General features: G+C 47.4%; 5 protein-coding genes across 11 annotated transcripts; 4 read left to right on the forward strand and 1 right to left on the reverse strand.

Moving 5' to 3' along the window:
- The first annotated feature begins 3,571 nt into the window (after positions 1–3,571).
- LOC115762460 (epimerase family protein SDR39U1) lies at positions 3,572–5,020 on the forward strand. Of its 2 annotated transcripts, XM_030704668.1 has the most exons (4): positions 3,713–3,823; positions 3,890–4,338; positions 4,394–4,624; positions 4,684–5,020. In XM_030704668.1, exons 1-4 carry the CDS (start codon positions 3,802–3,804, stop codon positions 4,876–4,878), a joined length of 897 nt encoding a protein of 298 aa, XP_030560528.1. In that variant the 5' UTR covers positions 3,713–3,801; the 3' UTR covers positions 4,879–5,020. The 2 variants fall into 2 exon arrangements, with proteins under 2 accessions (XP_030560529.1, XP_030560528.1); XM_030704669.1 differs by lacking the exon at positions 4,684–5,020 and having other exon boundaries at positions 3,572–3,823; positions 3,890–4,334; positions 4,394–4,458.
- Positions 5,021–6,319: 1,299 nt separating this feature from the next.
- On the forward strand, positions 6,320–7,265 carry LOC115762462 (general odorant-binding protein 66). The gene is made up of 3 exons (XM_030704670.1): positions 6,320–6,408; positions 6,482–6,691; positions 6,749–7,265. Exons 1-3 carry the CDS (start codon positions 6,358–6,360, stop codon positions 7,124–7,126), a joined length of 639 nt encoding a protein of 212 aa, XP_030560530.1. The 5' UTR covers positions 6,320–6,357; the 3' UTR covers positions 7,127–7,265.
- A 301-nt stretch (positions 7,266–7,566) lies between these two features.
- LOC115762459 lies at positions 7,567–9,033 on the forward strand. The gene is made up of 2 exons (XM_030704667.1): positions 7,567–8,292; positions 8,350–9,033. Exons 1-2 carry the CDS (start codon positions 7,914–7,916, stop codon positions 8,976–8,978), a joined length of 1,008 nt encoding a protein of 335 aa, XP_030560527.1. The 5' UTR covers positions 7,567–7,913; the 3' UTR covers positions 8,979–9,033.
- A 773-nt stretch (positions 9,034–9,806) lies between these two features.
- Positions 9,807–12,828, reverse strand: LOC115762458. 6 transcript variants are annotated; one of them, XM_030704665.1, is made up of 5 exons: positions 12,608–12,828; positions 12,143–12,538; positions 11,941–12,085; positions 11,303–11,676; positions 9,807–10,935 (listed from the first exon to the last, which is right to left on the reverse strand). In XM_030704665.1, the coding sequence occupies exons 4-5, from the start codon at positions 11,376–11,378 to the stop codon at positions 9,932–9,934; spliced, it is 1,080 nt and encodes a 359-aa protein (XP_030560525.1). In that variant the 5' UTR covers positions 11,379–11,676; positions 11,941–12,085; positions 12,143–12,538; positions 12,608–12,828; the 3' UTR covers positions 9,807–9,931. The 6 variants fall into 6 exon arrangements, 5 of the variants coding, with proteins under 5 accessions (XP_030560525.1, XP_030560526.1, XP_030560522.1 ...); XM_030704666.1 differs by having other exon boundaries at positions 11,941–12,074; positions 12,597–12,828; XM_030704662.1 differs by having other exon boundaries at positions 12,597–12,828.
- On the forward strand, positions 12,603–19,083 carry LOC115762457 (nucleoporin NUP188 homolog). The gene is made up of 7 exons (XM_030704660.1): positions 12,603–12,913; positions 12,975–14,379; positions 14,447–15,417; positions 15,477–17,535; positions 17,602–17,756; positions 17,823–18,036; positions 18,119–19,083. The coding sequence occupies exons 1-7, from the start codon at positions 12,888–12,890 to the stop codon at positions 18,965–18,967; spliced, it is 5,679 nt and encodes a 1,892-aa protein (XP_030560520.1). The 5' UTR covers positions 12,603–12,887; the 3' UTR covers positions 18,968–19,083.
- Positions 19,084–19,798: the final 715 nt, after the last annotated feature.

A 19,798-nucleotide genomic window follows, 5' to 3' on the forward strand; every position in this document is an offset into this window, starting at 1 on the left:
TCTGGCTGATGGCAGACAAATTGTCTGCGCCTCGCAGATTGTTTATGATGCTTTTGAACTTTGCTTTAAAGCGCGCGCAAAAAAAAATAAAAAGAGCACAAACTACAATTGCAGACGTCATCGCGTGTGGCAACCAGGCTGACCAGGGCGGCAGCCCGTGCCACACGAAGGTGCCAAGTGGCATATGTGTTCAAAAGAAAATTCAATTATCTTTGAGTTGACCCTAGCCTGGCCGAGCTTGTGCTTTATTGTTGGCCGCAAATTAGTTTTCCGCCAATTTGAACACATTTGCCACACATGAACGGCTTTTCGTACAATTTTTTATTTCGCTGCTTTTTCAATAAAACCAAACCAAAAGTCAACTCTCACTTGCCATGCATTTGGCCTGCGTTCGTCTTTATTAAAAGCCGCAGACATGCAAAACTTGTTGGGCCCCCAACGTAATTATGACACCAAGATGCACGGACAACATGAATCATGAAATGTCCAAAAATTCAACTGAAATGATCAGAGGGGGGAGGGGGGTGGTCAGTCGTTGCCCCTGTCAACAGTTGGAGAGCTCCAACTGCAACTGCATTTGCGGCTAATCCTCACAGCGGTAACCGCAAGAAGCAGACCAACAGCAGCCGCACATAAAACTGTCCAAATTTTGTGTGTGCACATGCAAAGCACAGTGCGTGCTAAAAGTAAACGAACAAGAAGAAAAAGACCCTCGCAGAGTTCTTAGCTCAATGGTATAATAGTAAAGCACGTCCAAGTTGGTGGAAGGATTCCCGAAGAATATAAACAGATTAGGAATATTTCAGTTTCAGTAGGATAATTATGCACATAGAAAATATATTCATTTTTCAAGCATATAATAAGTCTACTCACATTAAAGTTTAAATACATATATGTGAATGCAAAGCACAGTGCATGCTATAAGTAAATCAACATGACTAAACGGACGTCAGGGAAATGTTCTGTTGAGATCTTAACTCAAAATAAATAAAAACGGGAAAGGTAAAAGTGTTAAATCCATCAAAGTTGGGTAGATTCTCGAAGAGCGAAGAGATAAAAAAATTCATTTAGACACTTTAATATTTGTTTCACAATTTATTTGTATGAATGCTTGTGTTTGAAGCATCTTTTATTTATGCAAAATCTAATTTATTTGAAGCATGCTCAAACTTGAAGTATGCTATTTTTTTTTTATTGCGGCACACCTACTGCTTGCACGCACTGTTGTGTGCAAACAACTCACATATTCTTTTATTTGCGTAGCTGCTGCTCTGGCAGATATTTGCGGCTGCAACTGTTGAAGCTGGCGTCGCCCACATGTCAACGGCAAGTTGCACAAATCAAGTCAACAATAGAGTAGGAATTGCATTTATAAATTTCTGGCTGTAGATGCCCAAAAGCCAGATACGACAGATCTACACACGGCGTGAATATGTCCATCTGCATATGCATATTTTTGCCATTGACTTTGCAACTTTGTGGGGCGACGAGTGATGCGAGGCGAGAGCATCGAGCTGCAGACAGTTCTGTCTGTCTGCCTGTCTGTCTGTCAGTTCTGCCGATGGCTGCAAACAAAGAAGTTTGTCATCATACATATTTACACTTGAGCATAAGTTACGAGACAGTCCGCAGTCTGAGCTGCTGCTGCCACTTGTATTGGCCATGCATAGCAACGCCACCGGAAGTGCAACTCAAATAGCAGTCCGGCACACAACATCCCATACACACATGCACAAAGTCTAAAAAAGTTTTTTAAATTTTCTCTAGCTGCCACTCAAAAGCGAAGAGAAACAGAGATCCTGCTATCAGTTGCTGTTCGCAACTTTGACAGTGTTTGCATTCGGCAGTCATATTTTCTTTTGTCTAGAAAGTTTTTCGCTTTTATGAAAAACCCTTGTCGCATTAAGGGTGAGCGTGTGCCCAGTATGATGTTGCGCTCAAATTGTTAACAATTAGTTGGGTCTTCTTCCAAACTGTCGCTCACTTAGTAGCTAATCATATATATAAATAAAGCAAACAATGTATTTGCATTTCATATGCTTTTTGGCATATTTTTGCATTTTAACCAAAGCCAATATTCAAAAAAACGTTTAAACTGAACGAAAGCAACCAATACGATACTTAACGATACTTACCGATCCCATCAATCAAAATTCTTATCGATTGCTGTCAACTGTTTGAAGTGTTGGTAAAGCTTTAAAGTCGCTCACTTAGAAACTCATACAGACAAAAAAAGCAAGTCAATTATTAACACTTCATATGCGTTTTGGCATTTTTCAGCACTTTATCCAAAGTCAATGTTCAAATAAGCTTTAAAACTGAACGAAAGCAACCGATTGTGATACGTAACGATACTTACCGATCCATCAATCACAATTCTTATCGATTGCTGTCAACTCTTAAAGTGTTGGTAAGGCCTTAAAGTCCGTTGCATTGGATCATTGTTAATTCTATATTATTTGTTGTTTTGTTTAAACATAAAAACTCTATAACTATAACTAATTATGGTTATTTACATTCACTCCTCCTTTCGCTGTTAACTCTTTAAACGCTCGGTAAGACTTTAAACTTCTTAATTTTAAAAATGTACTCGAGCTGCAGCTTCCCCAGTTGCCGCTCATTTATTCGTTATTATTCGGTTTTTGTATATGCACGTGGTACTCGCCGGCTGATTGCCGGAATAGATAAAACGGCGCAGACGCTATAATTATGGCTGGCTAGCACTTTTTATTTCATTTTCACTCAATGAAGCGCAATAATTGCTGCGATTAATGCAAATTCTTCTAACGCTTCAAAGGCATAAAATTTGACTGCACAAAAGCCGGCACATGACCGGAGCACGCCCATGTCTATACGCCCACATAGTTGGCTGCGCGTCGAGACAACTGTCAACCCCTGGCGACCTCTTTGCCATCTCCCCCCCAGGCGTCAGTTAATACTGGCAATGTGTATGCAAATGAGTTTCCAATGACTTGGTCCGAAAACAAAACGCCGCGCACAACAGCAGCAAGGATGATGTCTGCTGCACTTGAACTTGGCTTTGGCTCCGGCCCGCCCGGTCTCCAACGAGGCGAGCTCTGTCGGTGGCCATTAACTGTGCGTGCATGTTGCATGTGTGTGCAAGAAGAAGAAAGCGTTGCCTGTATTATAGCGTAGTTTGCACTTTTACTGCAGCCCGTGTGTGTGTGTGACTGTGTGTGGCATGTCCCTTGTGCCTTGTCCAACTTTAAACGCGCAACGCAATAAGATAAGCGCGCGCAGCAATTTCTGTTTAATGCATGCCCCTTATTTTACGGGCTTATCGCGCCTTAAAAGCCACTTCGCGTTGACACTAAAAGCCTCAATGGTCGATCCACCTTTCAAGCCGATATGCAGATATTCAAGTGGATTTCACTCACAGTTTTACGACACAAGTTGACCACTTTATGGTTTAAATTTTGTTTTCCTCGTTTATTATTACTGCAACTTGACATTATTTAAATGTTAATTTTTTCAACAGTGTAAACTCTTTACCGCGCAACATTTGAAATTACGTGTCAGTGTTGAAAAGCCAAGTTAGCTAGTCTGGCAACGCCAAAATAAAGCGTTACCACTGCGTAAACTCCTTACCGCGCAACATTTGAAATTGAGTAGCAGTGTCGAAAGGATCAGTCTGGCAGCTCCAAAACATAGTGTTACCACTGTGTAAATACTTGTTGCTTTTCCACAAGTTGGCAGCGCTTCTATTTACGAAAAAAAGAAGCAGACAAAACGCTTATAAAACATTTTTAAGCTTTGCCAAAATACCCGAATCTCGCGCAAATGTCAAAGCATACTTTAATAGGTACGTTTAATAAATACGAACAGACATTGGCTCTAAACCAGACTTAACAGCGGCTTTGGCCAACAGGTGGCGGCACCGGTTTCATTGGCAGGCATCTGGCCAAGCACCTGGCCAAGAAGGGCTATGAGATCACCGTCGTTTCGCGGATGCCCGGACCAAAACGCATCACCTGGCATGAGCTGGAGAAGCAGGGCATACCCAGCAGTGTTAGTTCCGTGGTGAATACCACCGGTCAGAATGTGCTGGATCCGACAAGACGCTGGACGCCCGGCTTCCAGCAGAACGTTTGGAATTCGCGCGTCAACTCGTCCAAGACGCTGAGTAATGCCATCGAAGCGGCGCCACAGGTCAAGTCCTTTGTGAATTTGTGTGGCGTCAGCCTGTACCGACCCTCGGCTACCAAGACCTACACCGAGGAAGATCACGGCGAGAGCTACGACTACATGTCGCGCCTGTGCCTGGCCTGGGAGGAGGCAGCACGCTCCGCTGATACCGGAGACAAGGCCTGCAAGTGTGTAGGTGTTTGCCATACTGTAACATATCAAGAACTGATTTTATCGGACACTTTAGAGCATAGTGCGCACTGGCGCAGTTGTGGGACGTGATGGCGGCATGATCAAATCCATATGGCTGCCATTCAAGCTTGGCCTGGGCGGTCCAATGGGCGCCGGACAGCAGATTATGCCCTGGATACACATGCACGACCTGTGCAGCCTGATCCAGCATCTAATTGAGAAATGCGAGACGGGCGTCTTCAACGGCGTCGCTCCAGAGATAGTCAGCAACAAGGGCTTCTCGCAGGTTGGAACAGTTCCACATGCTGCGCACAACCAGACTCTAATCCTCCTCTATTCCCGCAGGCATTCGCCAGTGCGCTGAATCGTCCCTGTCTGTTCCCAGTGCCCGAGTTTGTTGTTCATGCCATCTTCGGCAAGGAGCGTGCCGCGCTCCTCTTGAGCGGCGCCAAAATACAGCCCAAGCGAACGATCGCCTCCGGCTACCAGTTCAAATATCCGGATGTCAAGTCTGCGGTGGCCGAGGTGGTTGGCAAATAGCCTGGAAATAAATGCAAATAAGCAGAGATTTGTATTAGCAACTGACATTGGCACATTATAGTCTGTTATTTAGTCGATTTTCCTTTTTTTTATTATATAAATTAAACTAGAGCAAACACGCGCCGCAATTTGTTTTGTGCAATCGCGAAGAGCTGTGATTAAAATTGTGAAATTTTTTAGTGCAGTAATTTAGCAAAAATTATTCAAATTTAATTTGTTTATCCATTAGTCAAGGCCAATTATCGCTTTATTCTTTTTTTTTATTAATTTATGTGGTGTAATTCAAAGTGCTTTAAGGCTCCAACACTTTGGAATGGGGCTTACGATATAGATATTCAGAGCTTATCATGATTAATCCTTATCCTTGTATACCTCATAATAAATCTCTCTCTCTAGCCCTGTTTGTGCTTACCTATCGAATTATCGTATTAATTTTGCACAATTAAATTGTTTTTGATAATGGTGCTTTACCAGACAAAAACAATTAAGAGCGCTCGAGTGGGGAGTACGCGACTTGGAGATACCCTGCACCTATCGATATTTATCGATTGCAGGAAAACGGGTCAAGTTATCGATTATTTTAAATAAACTTGATCTACGTTCGAGTCTCTAGCTCTTAATGTTTTTAATAATTGTACTTTAACAGACAAAAACGTTTAATAGCGCTCGAATTATACGACTAGGGGATACCCTGCATCGATCGATATTTATCGATTCCAAGGAAACTATTAGTTAAAAGTTATCGTATATTTGAAATAGTCTTGATCAGCGTTCGATTCTCTAGCTCTTAGTCTAGGACTATGAGATACCCTGGACCGATCGATATTTATCGATTTTAAGAAAACGATTATTGAAAGTTATCGATAATTTGAAATAGTCTTGATCTACGTTCGAGTGTCTAACTCTTAGTCTAGGACTATGATATACCCTGCACATATCGATATTTATCGAATTCAAGGAAACGATTATTGAAAGTTATCGATAATTTGAAAAAGTCTTGATCTACGTTCGAGTCTCTAACTCTTAGTCTAGGACTATGAGATACCATGCACCGATCGGTATTTATCGATTTCAAGGAAACGATTATTGAAAGTTATCGATAATTTGAAATAGTATTGATATATGTTCGAGTCTCTAGCTCCTAGTCTCTGAGATCGACTATTAAAATGTTAGAATCGAGTTCTCATTTGTCAAAAAAAAAAACCCTACCACATGAGTGTAAACAGATTATCCGCAAAAAAATAAATAAAAAAAATGTCAATTGAATTAATTAGGCAATCGAGATAATTGCATAGTTAAAGTTAATTTAAAGATTGGCAAAAAAGATCATTTATTTGTGGACGCCACACACCAAAAAATATAGATATATAATATTCATAATTACGATGGAAAAACCAACGACAGCAGCAGCTATAAAACGTCAGATCAGTTCGAAACCAGCTCAGTCGTAGCCCCCCATTGGAACCGGGCTGAAAAATAATGTTATCGAAGTATCAGCAATTATTGCTTGTCGTCGTCGGGCTGTGTTTGGTATGTAGAGTATGAAGTGTGTGCGGAAATGGAGCTGGGAGATAAGTGTAATTTAATATTAATTACGGAACAGAGCGTGGCCCGTGCCGATGTCGACTGCAGCAAACGGCCCAAGTTTGTGAATCCCATGACATGTTGTCCCATGCCCGAGTTTGTCACAGCCGAGCTGAAGGAGAAATGCCAGCAGTATAATATAACGCCACCATCGCCGCCGCCCATGTCCACGGAGCAGCAGAGCGGCGAGGGCAGGCGTCCGCACCCCCATCATCATTTCCTGCCACCCGTAAGCAGACTGATACCACACTGAATCCCTATACGACATCTTTTTCTCTGCCGTCAGTGTTTCGTGTCGTGTGTCTTTAATGAAACTGGCATCTACGAGGACAACAGCCTGGATGCGGACAAGCTGAAGGACTATCTGAGCATTGTCTTCAAGGACAGCGAGGATTTGCAGACTGTGGCCAGCGACGCGTTTACCACCTGTGCCGCCAAGGTCGACGAGTGGCAGGATAAGATGGGCAATCGTCCGCGTCCCTCACCACCGCCCGGCCTGCCCCTGTGCCCGCACAAGCCAGCCTTCCTGCTGGGCTGCGTCTTCAAGAACATGATGAAGAACTGCCCGGCCTCCGTGTGGACCGATACCCAGGAGTGCAACGAGACTCGCGAGTTCTTCAAGAGCTGCAAGCCTCCACATCGCCGTCAGGCAACTGCGGCTTGAGGAAAATTAATTAATCTTACAAAAACAAACATAAAAAACTACCAAAAAAATTAACAAAGTCAAATACCTCAGTCCAACCTCTATATAACCCGAATAAATCAGATCAAATCTGTAAACAATTTGCGTGTCGGATATTAAAACTAAAGATCAGCTCCATATCCTCGGTGTTGTCTGCTTTCAGGATAGCTTCGGGAACTCACTGAACATTCCCAGCTTTGAGCAGGGGCATAGCTTGCCGGACAGGCTATCAATATTCCCCATCGTGTCGCCGTTTTGCCCCTCACATATCTCTCTGTCCTAACTACACACTCTCAATATTATTAAGTTCTACATAAAATCTGTTTTATTTTGCGACTCCCAGCGAGAAAAGCGCATAAGGTAGTCGCAGGTCTGATGATAGAAAACACAGGTTCCTCAAGTATGCATAAAGAAAACCCTGGGTCCGCGTTGAATCTGGCTGTGGATCATTTAATTAAAGTCCGATTTGTCATGATTCACTCAAGCTCTTCTATTTTACGCTATTCCGTACAAATTGTCAACTCGTTTCTCGCTTAATTTTTATATTCAATTTGAAGCAATTCGCATGTAATTTGGTTTTGTTCTCGAATTATCCTTTGTGGTTCTTATCGGCGCCTTGCACGTCTGGGCGCCCAATGAAATAGAAAATTGGATTTGCCGCGACGGAAATTGCTCATGGGGCGCATGTGTCAGGCAGGCGTAACGCAGTTCGGACTTTGGTTAGACCTGGAACAGGGCTCATTCGCTGGCTGGCCTTTAGGACGTGCACATGGCGAGCGTTGAGCGGGAGTTGACGCAATTTGTGGAGCAGTGCCGGAAGCAGCGGTTCAGTGAGGCGGAAATGCGCAGCATATGCCAGCCGCTGGCCTGGCATGTGCGCCTGGGGCAGCTGAGATGGTGGACGCAGTGGCTCCTGCTGCCCGGACTGCTGGTTTATCTGCTGTGGAGCTACTGTGACACGTGTGCCTGGACTGCCAGCGCCTTGGGACGTCTGCTGCTCATACAGCTGCTGCCCTATTGGAACTGGACGCCCTACTACAATGCCAAGTGCCTGATCGAGCGCGGCGCAGCGGAGCAGCGAGTGAAGCCAAAAATCCTGGGCAGGCACGAGACGCTCTGGGAGAACTGTGCGCTGTGCGAGCAGCTGGGTAAGCAGAGCGCGCTCCTTATACTATCTAGAGTTATATACCCAATCCCACCGGCAGAGCGCATACCCATTGCCTCGAATGTCAGCTATTCCCTGCTGGAGGCGCAGCATCTGGAACGTGGCCTGCCCGTCATAGTTACCGATTGCCGGCAGCAGCTGGAGCTGGATGATCTGCTGCTGCAGCTGCTGGACGGGGCGCCGGAGCTGCTCGCCAGCGAGCCCTGCGATGTGTCCAGCAATTTAATGCTGAGGCAGTTGTTTAATCTGGATGCTGCCCTGCAGAAGATTCCTGCAACTGCCGCCTGGCATCTGCAGTTCCGGAACTGTGAGTCCAGCGCCGTGAAAGCCTCACGTCTCTATGCTGGCAAACCCTACTACTATCCCTTGCATCTGGAGCCCTACTACTCCAGCTGGCTGCTGATGGCCCATCAGCAGCAGCGGCCCCTGACCGAGATCCATGTGCGCGGCCTCATCTTTGTGCAGCAGCTGAGCGGCCACTTCGAGTGGCGGCTGCGTCCGAAGCAGCCTTGCGACGAGGGCATCTGCCCCAATCTCAGCTTGCGTCTGACTGCCGGCGAGGGCTTGGTCTACGCCACAGATCTGTGGCGCCTCAGCTACGGCCTGCAGCAGCCCAACGTAAGTCACACCTCGATTGCCACAGTCTTCGAGGTCAACTGGCAGTTGTAGGGGCTCAAAAAATATTCAAAATATGGTACAGAAATACAAAAATCAAATATTAAAAAAAGAAAGACTTTTCTACTTGATCAGCATCAATAGCTGAGTCGATCTAGCCATGTCCGTCTGTCTGTCCGTCCGTATGTAAGGATCTCAGGTTCTCTTAGTACCTGCGCAGTACGATTTTGTTTCCGATAATCGATAACTTGCCCAGTTTCCAGGTAATCGATAAAAATCGATATCGAAATCCTGTTTTTTGAGCTAATCTCCTAAGTTATAATAGCTAGAGTCACCAAACTGGACAGGTAGCTTCTCGAATAGTATATGTATATCAAGTATCTTTCATTTTATAGCTATCGCCACCTCCCCGCTCCCACCACATAGCTATATATCTAGTATATAAACCAGTTTGTATTTCCCACCAATTTAGACCACAATATTAATGAAATCGACTTGGAAGGAATAAACAACATTTCAAATTTCATCAGGATCGGTTAAGATCGGTTTATATATTGGATAGCGCAAGAATTCTTGTATACATGTACATACACACACATTCATATGCGTCTTTACTAAATTCTATCAACAGCATTGCAATTGCGATTGTGTTTCTAGTGTCCCTATTTTAATTTGTTTTTTTCTCCGTTAAGAGCCTCTTACCTAGGCCACCTTCCACTAAGTTCCCAATAAAACGATAGAAGGTCATAGCTAAGCTAATTGACTTACAAAATGAATGGAAGACCAAATCTATCCGTCACATCGAACCGAATCGCACCTGCAACTCCGGCAAATAAAATGTTGCTTTTCCAATTGAAAAGTTTTGTTGGCTGCTTGTCAAGTTGTTGTCCAAATTGTATTTACACAGAGAGACGCGGATTACAGATCAGAATACATCGGATATGCATGGAACTTAAATAATACTGAGTTTAGTTGAATCTAGGCCTGTTGGACCAACCGATGCGGGGCTAGGCGCGCCGGCACTTGGCCTCGACGAGTTTCTGCAAGGTGGCGGTCAGGCTGTTGATGGCATCGATTTTCATGCGCTCGATGCGCTCCTGCTGGACGAGGGACATTTTCTGGATCTGGACCTGTTCGCGCTGCAGACTGCGCTGCAGCTCCATCTTCTCGCGCTCCACGTCCAGCTTGCGCTCGAAATAATCCTTCCACCAGCCATCATCCGACGTCGGCGCCGGCGGCGGCGCATGCTGTTCGTACAACTTGCCGCTGGGCGCCATCGCCATCTCGCTGCTGTCATTCTCCCGCTCCTGGGTGGTGCTGCCTGTCTGGTCCGCATCGTACTCGAGCTTGGGCTGGCGCACCTCGGACAGGCTGTTGCTGTCCTCGTCGAACTCGTCGTTCGACTTGCTGTCCAGCTGCACCTGCGGCTGCAGCAGCACCTGATCCACGGGCGTTATGTAGGGTTGTGTGTCCTGCAATTGGGGCGTCGCTGGCTTCTTCTGGTACTGCAGCAGCTCCTGCTGCGGTTGCAGCTGGAGCTGGGATTGTTGCTGATGCTGTGACTGTGGCGGCTGTGGCTGTGCCTGCACCGAAGCCGCCGCCGGCTGCAGCTGCATATCAAAGTCGGCCTTCTTGCCCTGCAAGTACTTGAACATCTCCTCGAAGAACTCCCAGTGTACATAGCCGGAGACATATTTCTTGTTGAGATTCTTGTTGTAGGTGATGAGTATGTTGTGCCACTTCTTCTGCACCTTGGCGGCGCTATAACGAAAGCCCAGGCGCTGCAGCTGGCGGGTGCAGTGCAGCCAGAGCGCCGTACGCTTCTGTCTGCCCTCCGTGAAGCTGCCCTCCATGGGGCCGCGTATGTGTATGAGGGCGCGTGTCGCCTCCGTCGTCCAGGCGCGCTCGTACGGACCGCGTCCGATGCTGTTCACGCCGCCCGACAGCTCCGTCTCCTCCAGCAGGCAGTCGTCGTCCAGGTCGTCCAGCTCATCGTCGCTGATTGGATAAGCTAAAGAAACAAAAAAAAAGGCGGCAAGTAAAAAGCAAGGTTACACTTGTTGCATGCTGCACGAAAGCGCTCTCTCAGCCTCCGACATTTAACATACTCGCTGCACTCTCGCTCTCTTGCTTTGCTCTCTCTCCCTTGCTCTTGTACCACCCACCACCAGCCTACATACTAGTTAACGCCCGCAGCTGCAAGGATGCTAGCGCTGCGGCTGCGGCTGCTGCTGCTGACGCATAATCATAGCTGCAGCCGCAGCCGCAGCCGCAGCCGCAGGATACACATTTTCACAGGCTCGAATTAGATTAACAGCCTGACTAACATTTTACACACACACACACACACACACAGACAATCGTCTAACGGTACTTACGTTCATTCTCCTCAACGCTGCCATTATTATTCGCCATATTCGCCGCATTCGCACCATTTAGCATGATTTGTGCCATTTTTTTTTATTAATTATATTTTGGTTATTATTATTGCTTTAGCTGCCGTTTTTAATATTTTAATTAAATTTCGTTTTATGATTCGCCCATACAGCCTACTCGACTCTGGGCCCAAGCTATTCAGCCTAGACCTGACTGCTCTCAATAGTTTTCTGTTACTAACGGGGACATTTTGTGGGCTGCAGCTTCCAGGCTGCTGAGCAAATGTCTGTGCGCGCTCTCATTTTCTTTCTCGCTCTCTCTCTCGCTCGCCTACACAGACAGACAAAGCTCTCTCAGCTGCTCTCTGGACTCAGGTCTGTGTGACAGCAAGGCGGCTAGTCAATAGTATTGAAGTATCTAGAACGAACTGTGATTGCAGCTTATTTGCGTGTGCGTGTGCGTGTGTGCGTGTGCGTGTGCATGTGTGTGCGTGCGTGTTTTAGTGTGGTGGGGGTATTTAGCAGCTGCGCACTATTTCATAAATATTGCCTAATCATAATAAGCTCTTATCTAATGAAAATAAGTTAAGTCTAGAACTACACATTTGAGCTAGAATTCAAGAAATTTTCAATCATTATACCTTTTGAAATGCAAATTCTATCCCGTAAGTTAAATGCTAGTCATATTTTGTGCTCCATTTTGATTTGCCCGTGCTCCAGTTCTAAGCTCATTGTCTTTTAGGTGGTTTTCTTTTGATTTCCCTTAAGTCGTTGGCTTCAGGTAATCTGCATTGAATATTTACGCACGGCAACTGATAATTACATTAACTGTACAGAACTTACTTTAGCAGTAACTGACAGATAGTCCTCATAATGTAATATGCAACTCGAACTTTATGCAACTTCCACTCTTTTGACATATGTAGGGCTATTTATCAAGTTGACAACACAAAAAAACGAATTTTTTTTTAAACTTTAAATTTTAAGATTGTATTTTTCATTTTGTCAGACGACTTGGATCTACGAAAACAGCTGCCAAGTGAAAATAGCCAAGTGTTTCATTCCTCAAATGTGCTAATATCCTTTCATGCATATTCTTATTAAAAAAAAAAAAACATTGTTTTTATAACTTATATAAGAATGTTCATGTTCTAAAGTTAAAAATGTTATTTCACAGGCTTTTTTGGGGCGTCGTTGAATCTATCTTGAATCGTTTGAATATCGATATCGTCGGGGAATCTGTCGAATATGCATATAAACTCAGGTGCAACAAATTTCAGTTAAAAATAGCACCCACTTTAGAAGTACCTGGACGATAGCCTTCAAAATGAAAAGTATAAGTTTCAATTTTCTAGTCATGCTGAAAATTTAAATCCAACGCAAATGTCTGGCAACGCTGTAATCGAACATCTGACGATGTCGCATAGCGTTGCCAGCTGCCTTAACGATTGCCGGTAAAATTCGCCAGGTTGGCAGCCCCAGACGCAACAAAATTGCGCGTGCTGAGCTATTTGTTAAAAAACTTGTGTTATTTCTTGTCAAAAGTTAAAAATCTAATAATTATTGTAGTTAAGTTAAGTTAGCTGAAATGCCTGCCGTCGAAAAGTGTGTCATGTGGGTGGCAAAATGTAGCAAAGCCTGCGTTCAACGTGTTCTAAATGGTTTCTCTCGACAGATACGACTGGAAGCGCCTGTGGCAGATGGTCTCCGGCATACATTATGAGACTCCCAGGAGCACAGTACGCGAGGAGCTGCTGAATGTGTGCTCCGAGCTGCAAGCGGGCGTGCTGCAGTTCAAGCCGAAGAGCGCCTCCAATGTGCAGCTGGCCGTGCTGCTAAAGGAGAAGAAGCAGGAGAAGCTGCTGCCCTTCACAGAACGCTTGCAGGAGCTGCTCAATCTGGAGTCGGCTCAGTGCTGGGAGATCCTATGCTACTACCTGACCAAGGAATATCGCGGCTCGGCCAGCCTGCTGACACAGCTCATCTCTACCGAAACGAACATGGCCAAGCTGCTGGAGGACATCAGGCACTATTATTCGCTGGAGCGCATGATTGTGCTGAAGATTCTGAAGAACGTGCTGGTCTTTTACAATGTGCCCAATCATCCCTACCACAACGAGTACAGGCTGGTCGTAGAGAAGCTAACGCTGCCCCGTCTTCTGGACTCGTATCTGGATCAGCTGGACAGCCTTATCAATGAGCTGCCGCCGCGCAAACTGCTCGCGGGCGAGGGCTTCCATTGCACTGACAGACTGACCAGCTGGTCGGAGCGCAATGCGCGCGAGATCAACGAGGTGCTGCACATACTTATCTTGCTCAGCGAGCACATAAGCCTGAGCCTGGCCCAGATCAAGCGTCTGTTCGCGACCATAAAGCAGCACTCCTTTGGACGCATACAAAACTACCTCAACGAGAGCAACCAGTACCACAAAGAGCTGATCAAAAATCTCACCTACTCGGAGCTGATGTTGCTTATGAAGTGCCTGGACTTTGAGCGGCCCGACGACAACGCCCAGCTTATTTTACAGCTCACCGATGAGCTGCACGCGGACATAGCTGGCATGCATCATAGGCCGGAGCACGGCCCGCTGCTGCTCGTCTGGATGCTGTTGCGTCTGCGCGGCACCAATGATGCCGACGACGCCTCCAGTCTGCTGCGTTGCCGCCAGCTGGGCAAACGCGCCGTCGAGCTCAAGTGCTTTGAGCTGTTGCATGCCATTGCGACGCATGCGATGTTCGCGGACGATAGCCTCCTGTCGCGCATTGTGCGCAAGACCATCTACAATCAGCTGTGCTACATGTGCGATCTGTTCGATGGCGACGGCAGCTGCGCTCGCTACGAGGGCATCTATGAGCTGCTCTGCGAGCTGCTCTCCTGGCCGCAGTTGGCCAAGGATTTCTGCCAGCGCGAAGCTTTGTTACCGCGCACAGTATTTAGAGATTTGAATAATCACAAGCAATTCATTACAGAAGACGGCGTACGCTCGCTGTACAACACATTGCTAGAAAACTTTCCGCTGCAGTTCATCGACTTGGCCAAGCTGGCCCAGGCACTCACCAAAGCGGGCCAAGGCAACTTTGTAAGCCAACACCTGCTGCTGCTGATTGCTTGTTTTCATTTAACTCGATTGTATCCGCTTTTCGCAGATCAAAAGCCAGCTGGAGGCGCTGCCCATGCTGGCGCTCTTGTACGACGAGCAGGCGCACAAGGTCAAGGAGCTGGACACGAATGAATATGAGCTGACGAGCATATTGCAGCCCTTTCCGCGCATCGATTACACACTGCCCGCCGGCACTAGCTGCACTGCAGTGCAGCATGCCAATGGCTTCTATATGCATTTCCGGTGCCAGGTGAATTTCTTCAATGCGCTGCATCACGAGATCAACTGCCTGCTGCGGGATAAGGCACAGCTACATGGCGATTTTGACTCCAATGAGCGCATCTTGCGCGTGGAAGCGGGTCTCAAGTATCTGGAGCTGGCCGTGCAACGCACCAAATCGATCGAGGGCATTAGCTCGGAAATGGTGCACCCAACCGAGATGTGCATCGATTTGCTGAGCAAATTTAAGAGCGTACAGTGCCCGCCCACACGTCTGCTGGCCATCTGCCTGAACGTTTGCACGGCGCTGCTGCCGCTGGTGGATGAGGAGATCTTCAGCCGTGTCAGCCATCTAGATATACTGCCCACCATCAGCAATCAGTCGGCGCACGATTACAAGCTTTGCGCCAGCGCTGTTTACTTCGAGTCGCGCTTCCTCGGCTCTGTCATAGACAACGTGGAGAAGAAGCACGAACGCTACGACTTCCTGCTGGCCTATCTAAGCTTCCTGCGCACCTATACGAAGCTGAAGCGCCAGCGCTATCTGCAGGTTGAGATACCTGGTCTGGTCTTTCTGCTGCGCGACATCTTTCCGCATCTGCACACCTGGCACTTCAAGTCGCAGCTGGAGAAGAACAAGATCTACTTCGAGGTGCTCAGCTTCATCTGCGATCTCTTCGATATTGTCGGCAGCAGCAGCAGCAGTAGCAGCGAGCCCAAGTGCGAGCAGCGCCAGCTGCTGCTCAATGTGTGCGTCTACTCGCTCTTGAATCTGGACAATGGCCTGATCTTATTGAGGTATACATCTATATACAGCAATCTCTGCAATGCTCGCTTTTAACTCATGCTTCCTCTAGATTTGTGGGCGTGGGCAATGCCTTTGTGCAGTACACAATGGAGCTGGAGACGAACTGGATGCAGCAGCAGCCACACGGACTCATGATGCTTGTGCGTCTGTCCATGCGCATACTCATGCAGGTGCTGTGCCTGAAGAGCCACGTCTATGCGCCGGACACGCTCTCGCCGCTGGAGGCGCTCATCTATACGCAGCCCAAGCAGCGGGACACATTGCGCATTATACCCACCGTGTGCAGCTATATGAGCAACATATTCGATCGCTGGCTGCCGATTGTGTCGTGCCGGCTGCTGAAGCGTATTGCGCTGGAGTTTAACATGTCGTTGCTGGCCTGCCTGGACATGGAGGCGGATCAGATACGGCTGACCTTCATGCAAAAGCTGCCTGATGAGCTGGAGAGCGATTCGATTAAGATAGCCATACTGGAGCTGGTGGATGCCTGCATAGCCAAGCAGCCGGGCGTTACGGAGGCCTTCTTCAAGGTCAACTATGCGCATGACAAACGCTCCTTCTTTGGTAAGGAGTGCGCGCCCAGCATTGGCGACAGCATCGTCACCTACATGAAGGAGTTTCTCGATGCGCTCGAGGCCGAGCCTCTGACCATACAGCAGACGCTGCCCGGCAAGATCATGAACATCTTTCACTCGCTGTGGAAGCACAATCTCCAGATGCTGGTCGACGAGCTGCTCAAGCAGCCGAACTTCTGGAAAAAGCTCTGCAGTCCGCTCTTCGCCAAACCAAGCGCCCAGCCCCAGGTGCGCGTCTACACGCAGCTAATAAATATTGTCTCCATTGAGATCTACAGCACGGGCAACAGCGAGAAGGCCGAACTGCGCGAAGTCATGCAGAAGTTCTTTGAGCGCGACTGCTTCCAGCAATGGCTTGACTATGTCTTCGATATGCCAAAGGTGCCGGCTTTGCCCGGCTCCAGCGAGGAGCTACCCGACTGGATTTGTTGCCTGCAATCGTTCAAGGATCTGATTGTTATATTGCTGAAGAAGCAGCCAAAGTTCTTGAGCATACCGGATGCACAGTTCAAGCTGCTGGCCCAGAAGTGTCTGACCGTGCTGGTCGATCGAGCCAACTACTTGGACGATATGCGTCCGTTTATCATGCTCGCCGAGCTCTACATATTCATATTGCTGCAGTTCAAGCAGGCCTACACGAGCAGCGGCGAGGAGGAGCAGCAGCTGATGGAACAGCTGCAGCAGCTCATGAGCCGCATTTGCTCCTGCTACGAGGATCTGCATGTGCGTGCCAAGGAAGCCTGCCTGGCCATCATAACCAAGTGCGCGCATCTCTACACGAATCTCTTGGTAAAGGATTCGGCCATATCGTTGCGCTTTCTCAACTCTGTGGTCAGCATCATCTGCTCGGAGCTGCAGAATATGGAGAAATCGGTGAATGTGAATCAGCTGGCGCCAGTGCAGCCAATTTCCGAGGATTCCAATGGCATGGTATCCACGAATTCGCTGGTCTTGTGCCTCAATCTGCTGAAGGCGGCAGCCACCATTTTCAACACCGATGGACCCGGCAACTGGGATCTGCCGTTTGTCTCGGTGCGCCTGTTCCAGCGTCTGCTGCACTGCGTCTCCTACACCCTGCCCATGCACAGCAAACAGCTACTCAGCGTCCAGCTGCTCGACGTACTGATTGTGTTCGCCAAGAGCAACTGTTCCAGCGAGTTTCTGCACTGCGACGTGGGCGAGCATCTGTGGCTCAAGCTGCTGCCGCCACGTGAGCTGCTGCAGTCTAAATACGAGTTTAACAAACCCACCAGCGATGTCTGGACCATGGAACAGTGGTGGCCCATCTATGCCCGCGGCATCGAGCTGGTCAACATTATCTATGACAAGCACAAGAAGTGCTTCTTGCAAGAGGCCATCCAATTCGTGGGCATACATGAGGTTTACCTAGTCGACTCGCTGCTGTTGGGCAAGCAATCCCTAGAGCCGGCAGCCATGCAGCTCATCAAGTCGGCCATCTCGCTAGTGGCCAGCTTGACCGAGCATCACAAGGAGTGGGCGCAGGAGCACTGTTCCTCACTGTTCAACATTATGGCAAGTAGAACACACAGAACAAATGTACATAAAACTAATTTTCTGGCTCATTCCCAATCTATACAGAACGCTGTCCAGGGCCTGATGTGCCATGCTACGTCCATGTTCCATCAGCAGCGCAATTTGAAGTGTCTGCTCGCCGGACGACGCTCCCAGCTGGAAATACTGCGCAACATGGAGTCGATAGCTATTGACGATGACATAATCAACGCCTGCAACGAGTAAGTTCTTGGATTTACCCCCCCTCACAGTTAAATGCTATAAGCTGCTTCTTCTTACTTCTTCAGCCTGACGGACATCATCATCTACTGTGTCAAGGCCATGCAAAAGTTCAGTCCCGATCTATTGGACATCTTGTGCTGCAGCTACTACGAGCCACACAAATGGCAGCCCATCCTGGATGTTAAGTTTGGTGCGCCCAAGCTGAATGAGAGCAGCATAACTCTGACCTTTGGCATGGTTCTAAACATGGTCACCATCTATGTCAAGGCGCTTAATATGGTAAGTCAGCAGAGAGGATTGGTAGTGATCATATCTGATATCCAGCTTGGCTTCGATTTTAATTATACGTTTCTTTCCACAGCAAAACCATGGCTTTCATGAGGTTCCGCTCAATGTGCTGCCCACCGTAGAGCTTGGCGAGGTGGCGGACAACGTGGCTTCCGGCGATACGAGTCGCAGCCAGCGCAGCTTTACACATTCTGTGTCCACGGCCAGCTGCCCCTCCAGCGAGCTGCTGTCCAATCTGGACGGCCAGCTGTGCCTGGTCGCGCTGGAGCATCTGCTAATGCTGGTAGCCTCGCAAAGCATTTACGTGATACGTTCGCCGGACCTGGAGCCGCGCTGGAAACAAATCGTGCGACGAGACATCAGCAGCGAGTTGCTCAGCTTCCATGAGTTTGTGCGGCGCAAGGTTATTGTGGACTATCGGGACTCGCGCTGTCAGTGGGTGCGGCGCAAGCACGGATTGCTAAAGTTCAAGCATCCGGATGCGGCGCGCTCATCGAGTGCCACTACGAGCAGCCAGCGCGGCAACACGGATCTGGCACGGCGCACAAGCAGCACCACGAACGAGCTACGCGTAAATGTGGTGCGGCGTCTGCATTTGCAGCAGCATCAGCATCAGGCCAGTAATTTGGAGATGACGCGCATGCTGAGTCCTATTGGTGCGTCGAATCCAACTGGTGCCCATCACATGGCGGCATCAACGCCGGCTCAACCAGGCTCAACAGATCTTACGGAAACACCACGCGCCGCACACACGGACAGCAGAAAGCGTTTGTATACGGCAGAGCCTTTGGCCATTGAGGTGCAGTACTTGCCGCCGCCGACGGAGCCGGGATACTGTGAGCTGTCACAGGTGCAGCTGGTTGAGGAGGATTATCTGCAGCTTATGTCTGCGCTCTTTGGCGTTATACCTCAGAGCGAGTAGCTTATTTTAGCCATAACATTTGAATTTATGTAACAAAGTTGTATTTTAATCTAAGCACTATGTATATCACTCCGAAATCGGACTGTATTTAGCTGAGATATTTTAAATAAAAATTGCCGAAAAAACGTGAAGGTTACACTTTTCATTGGATATATATCGGCCAAATAATACTCGGTATTGGGCAGATTGGGATAGACTAGTGTAGGGCCATAGAGTAAATTGGCATCACACTCTTCTGATTTTTTATCATCAGTCTGAAATCGGACTGAGTTATTGTCATTTTAATATTTAATCAAATGAGTATATTGCGAATGGTTATTATTATGGGCGGCCCAAAAGTATGCAATAGAAGAGCTACTCTAAAACGATCAAGCGCATTATACGGACAGCCCGAAAGTATGCAATGCGTTGCTTTAGTTCTTTGTGCACAACCACACGAATTTTTTTGGAAAACTTAAAATGGTCATATCTCGGCCAAATAAAGCCCGATAGAGGGCAGATTGGGAGGGGTTACTCGCGAAGGTCCATAGGATCGAATGCCATCATCGTTTTTCGATCTCAGAAAAAAGTCATTTTTTCGGAAAAGACGTGATGGTTGATCATGGCGAAATTATGTCGTTTTGAAACGTCATATCTCCAGCGCGGACGTGTGAAGATATTTTTTCGAAAACTTTAAATGGTCATTTTTTGGTTGCAATCGATGGTCGGCATCCGTACGAGTAGAAAGAGGCATATCATTTCGAAATCAGACTATATTTAGCCGAGTTATTTCCATTTTAATATTTAATAAAATTTTGCTGCAATGTGTTTATTGTGAATGGTTATTCTTAT

This window comes from Drosophila novamexicana, unplaced genomic scaffold (genome assembly GCF_003285875.2).
Source record: "Drosophila novamexicana strain 15010-1031.04,08,12 unplaced genomic scaffold, DnovRS2.1 tig00000564-arrow-pilon, whole genome shotgun sequence".
Taxonomy (NCBI): domain Eukaryota; kingdom Metazoa; phylum Arthropoda; class Insecta; order Diptera; family Drosophilidae; genus Drosophila; species Drosophila novamexicana.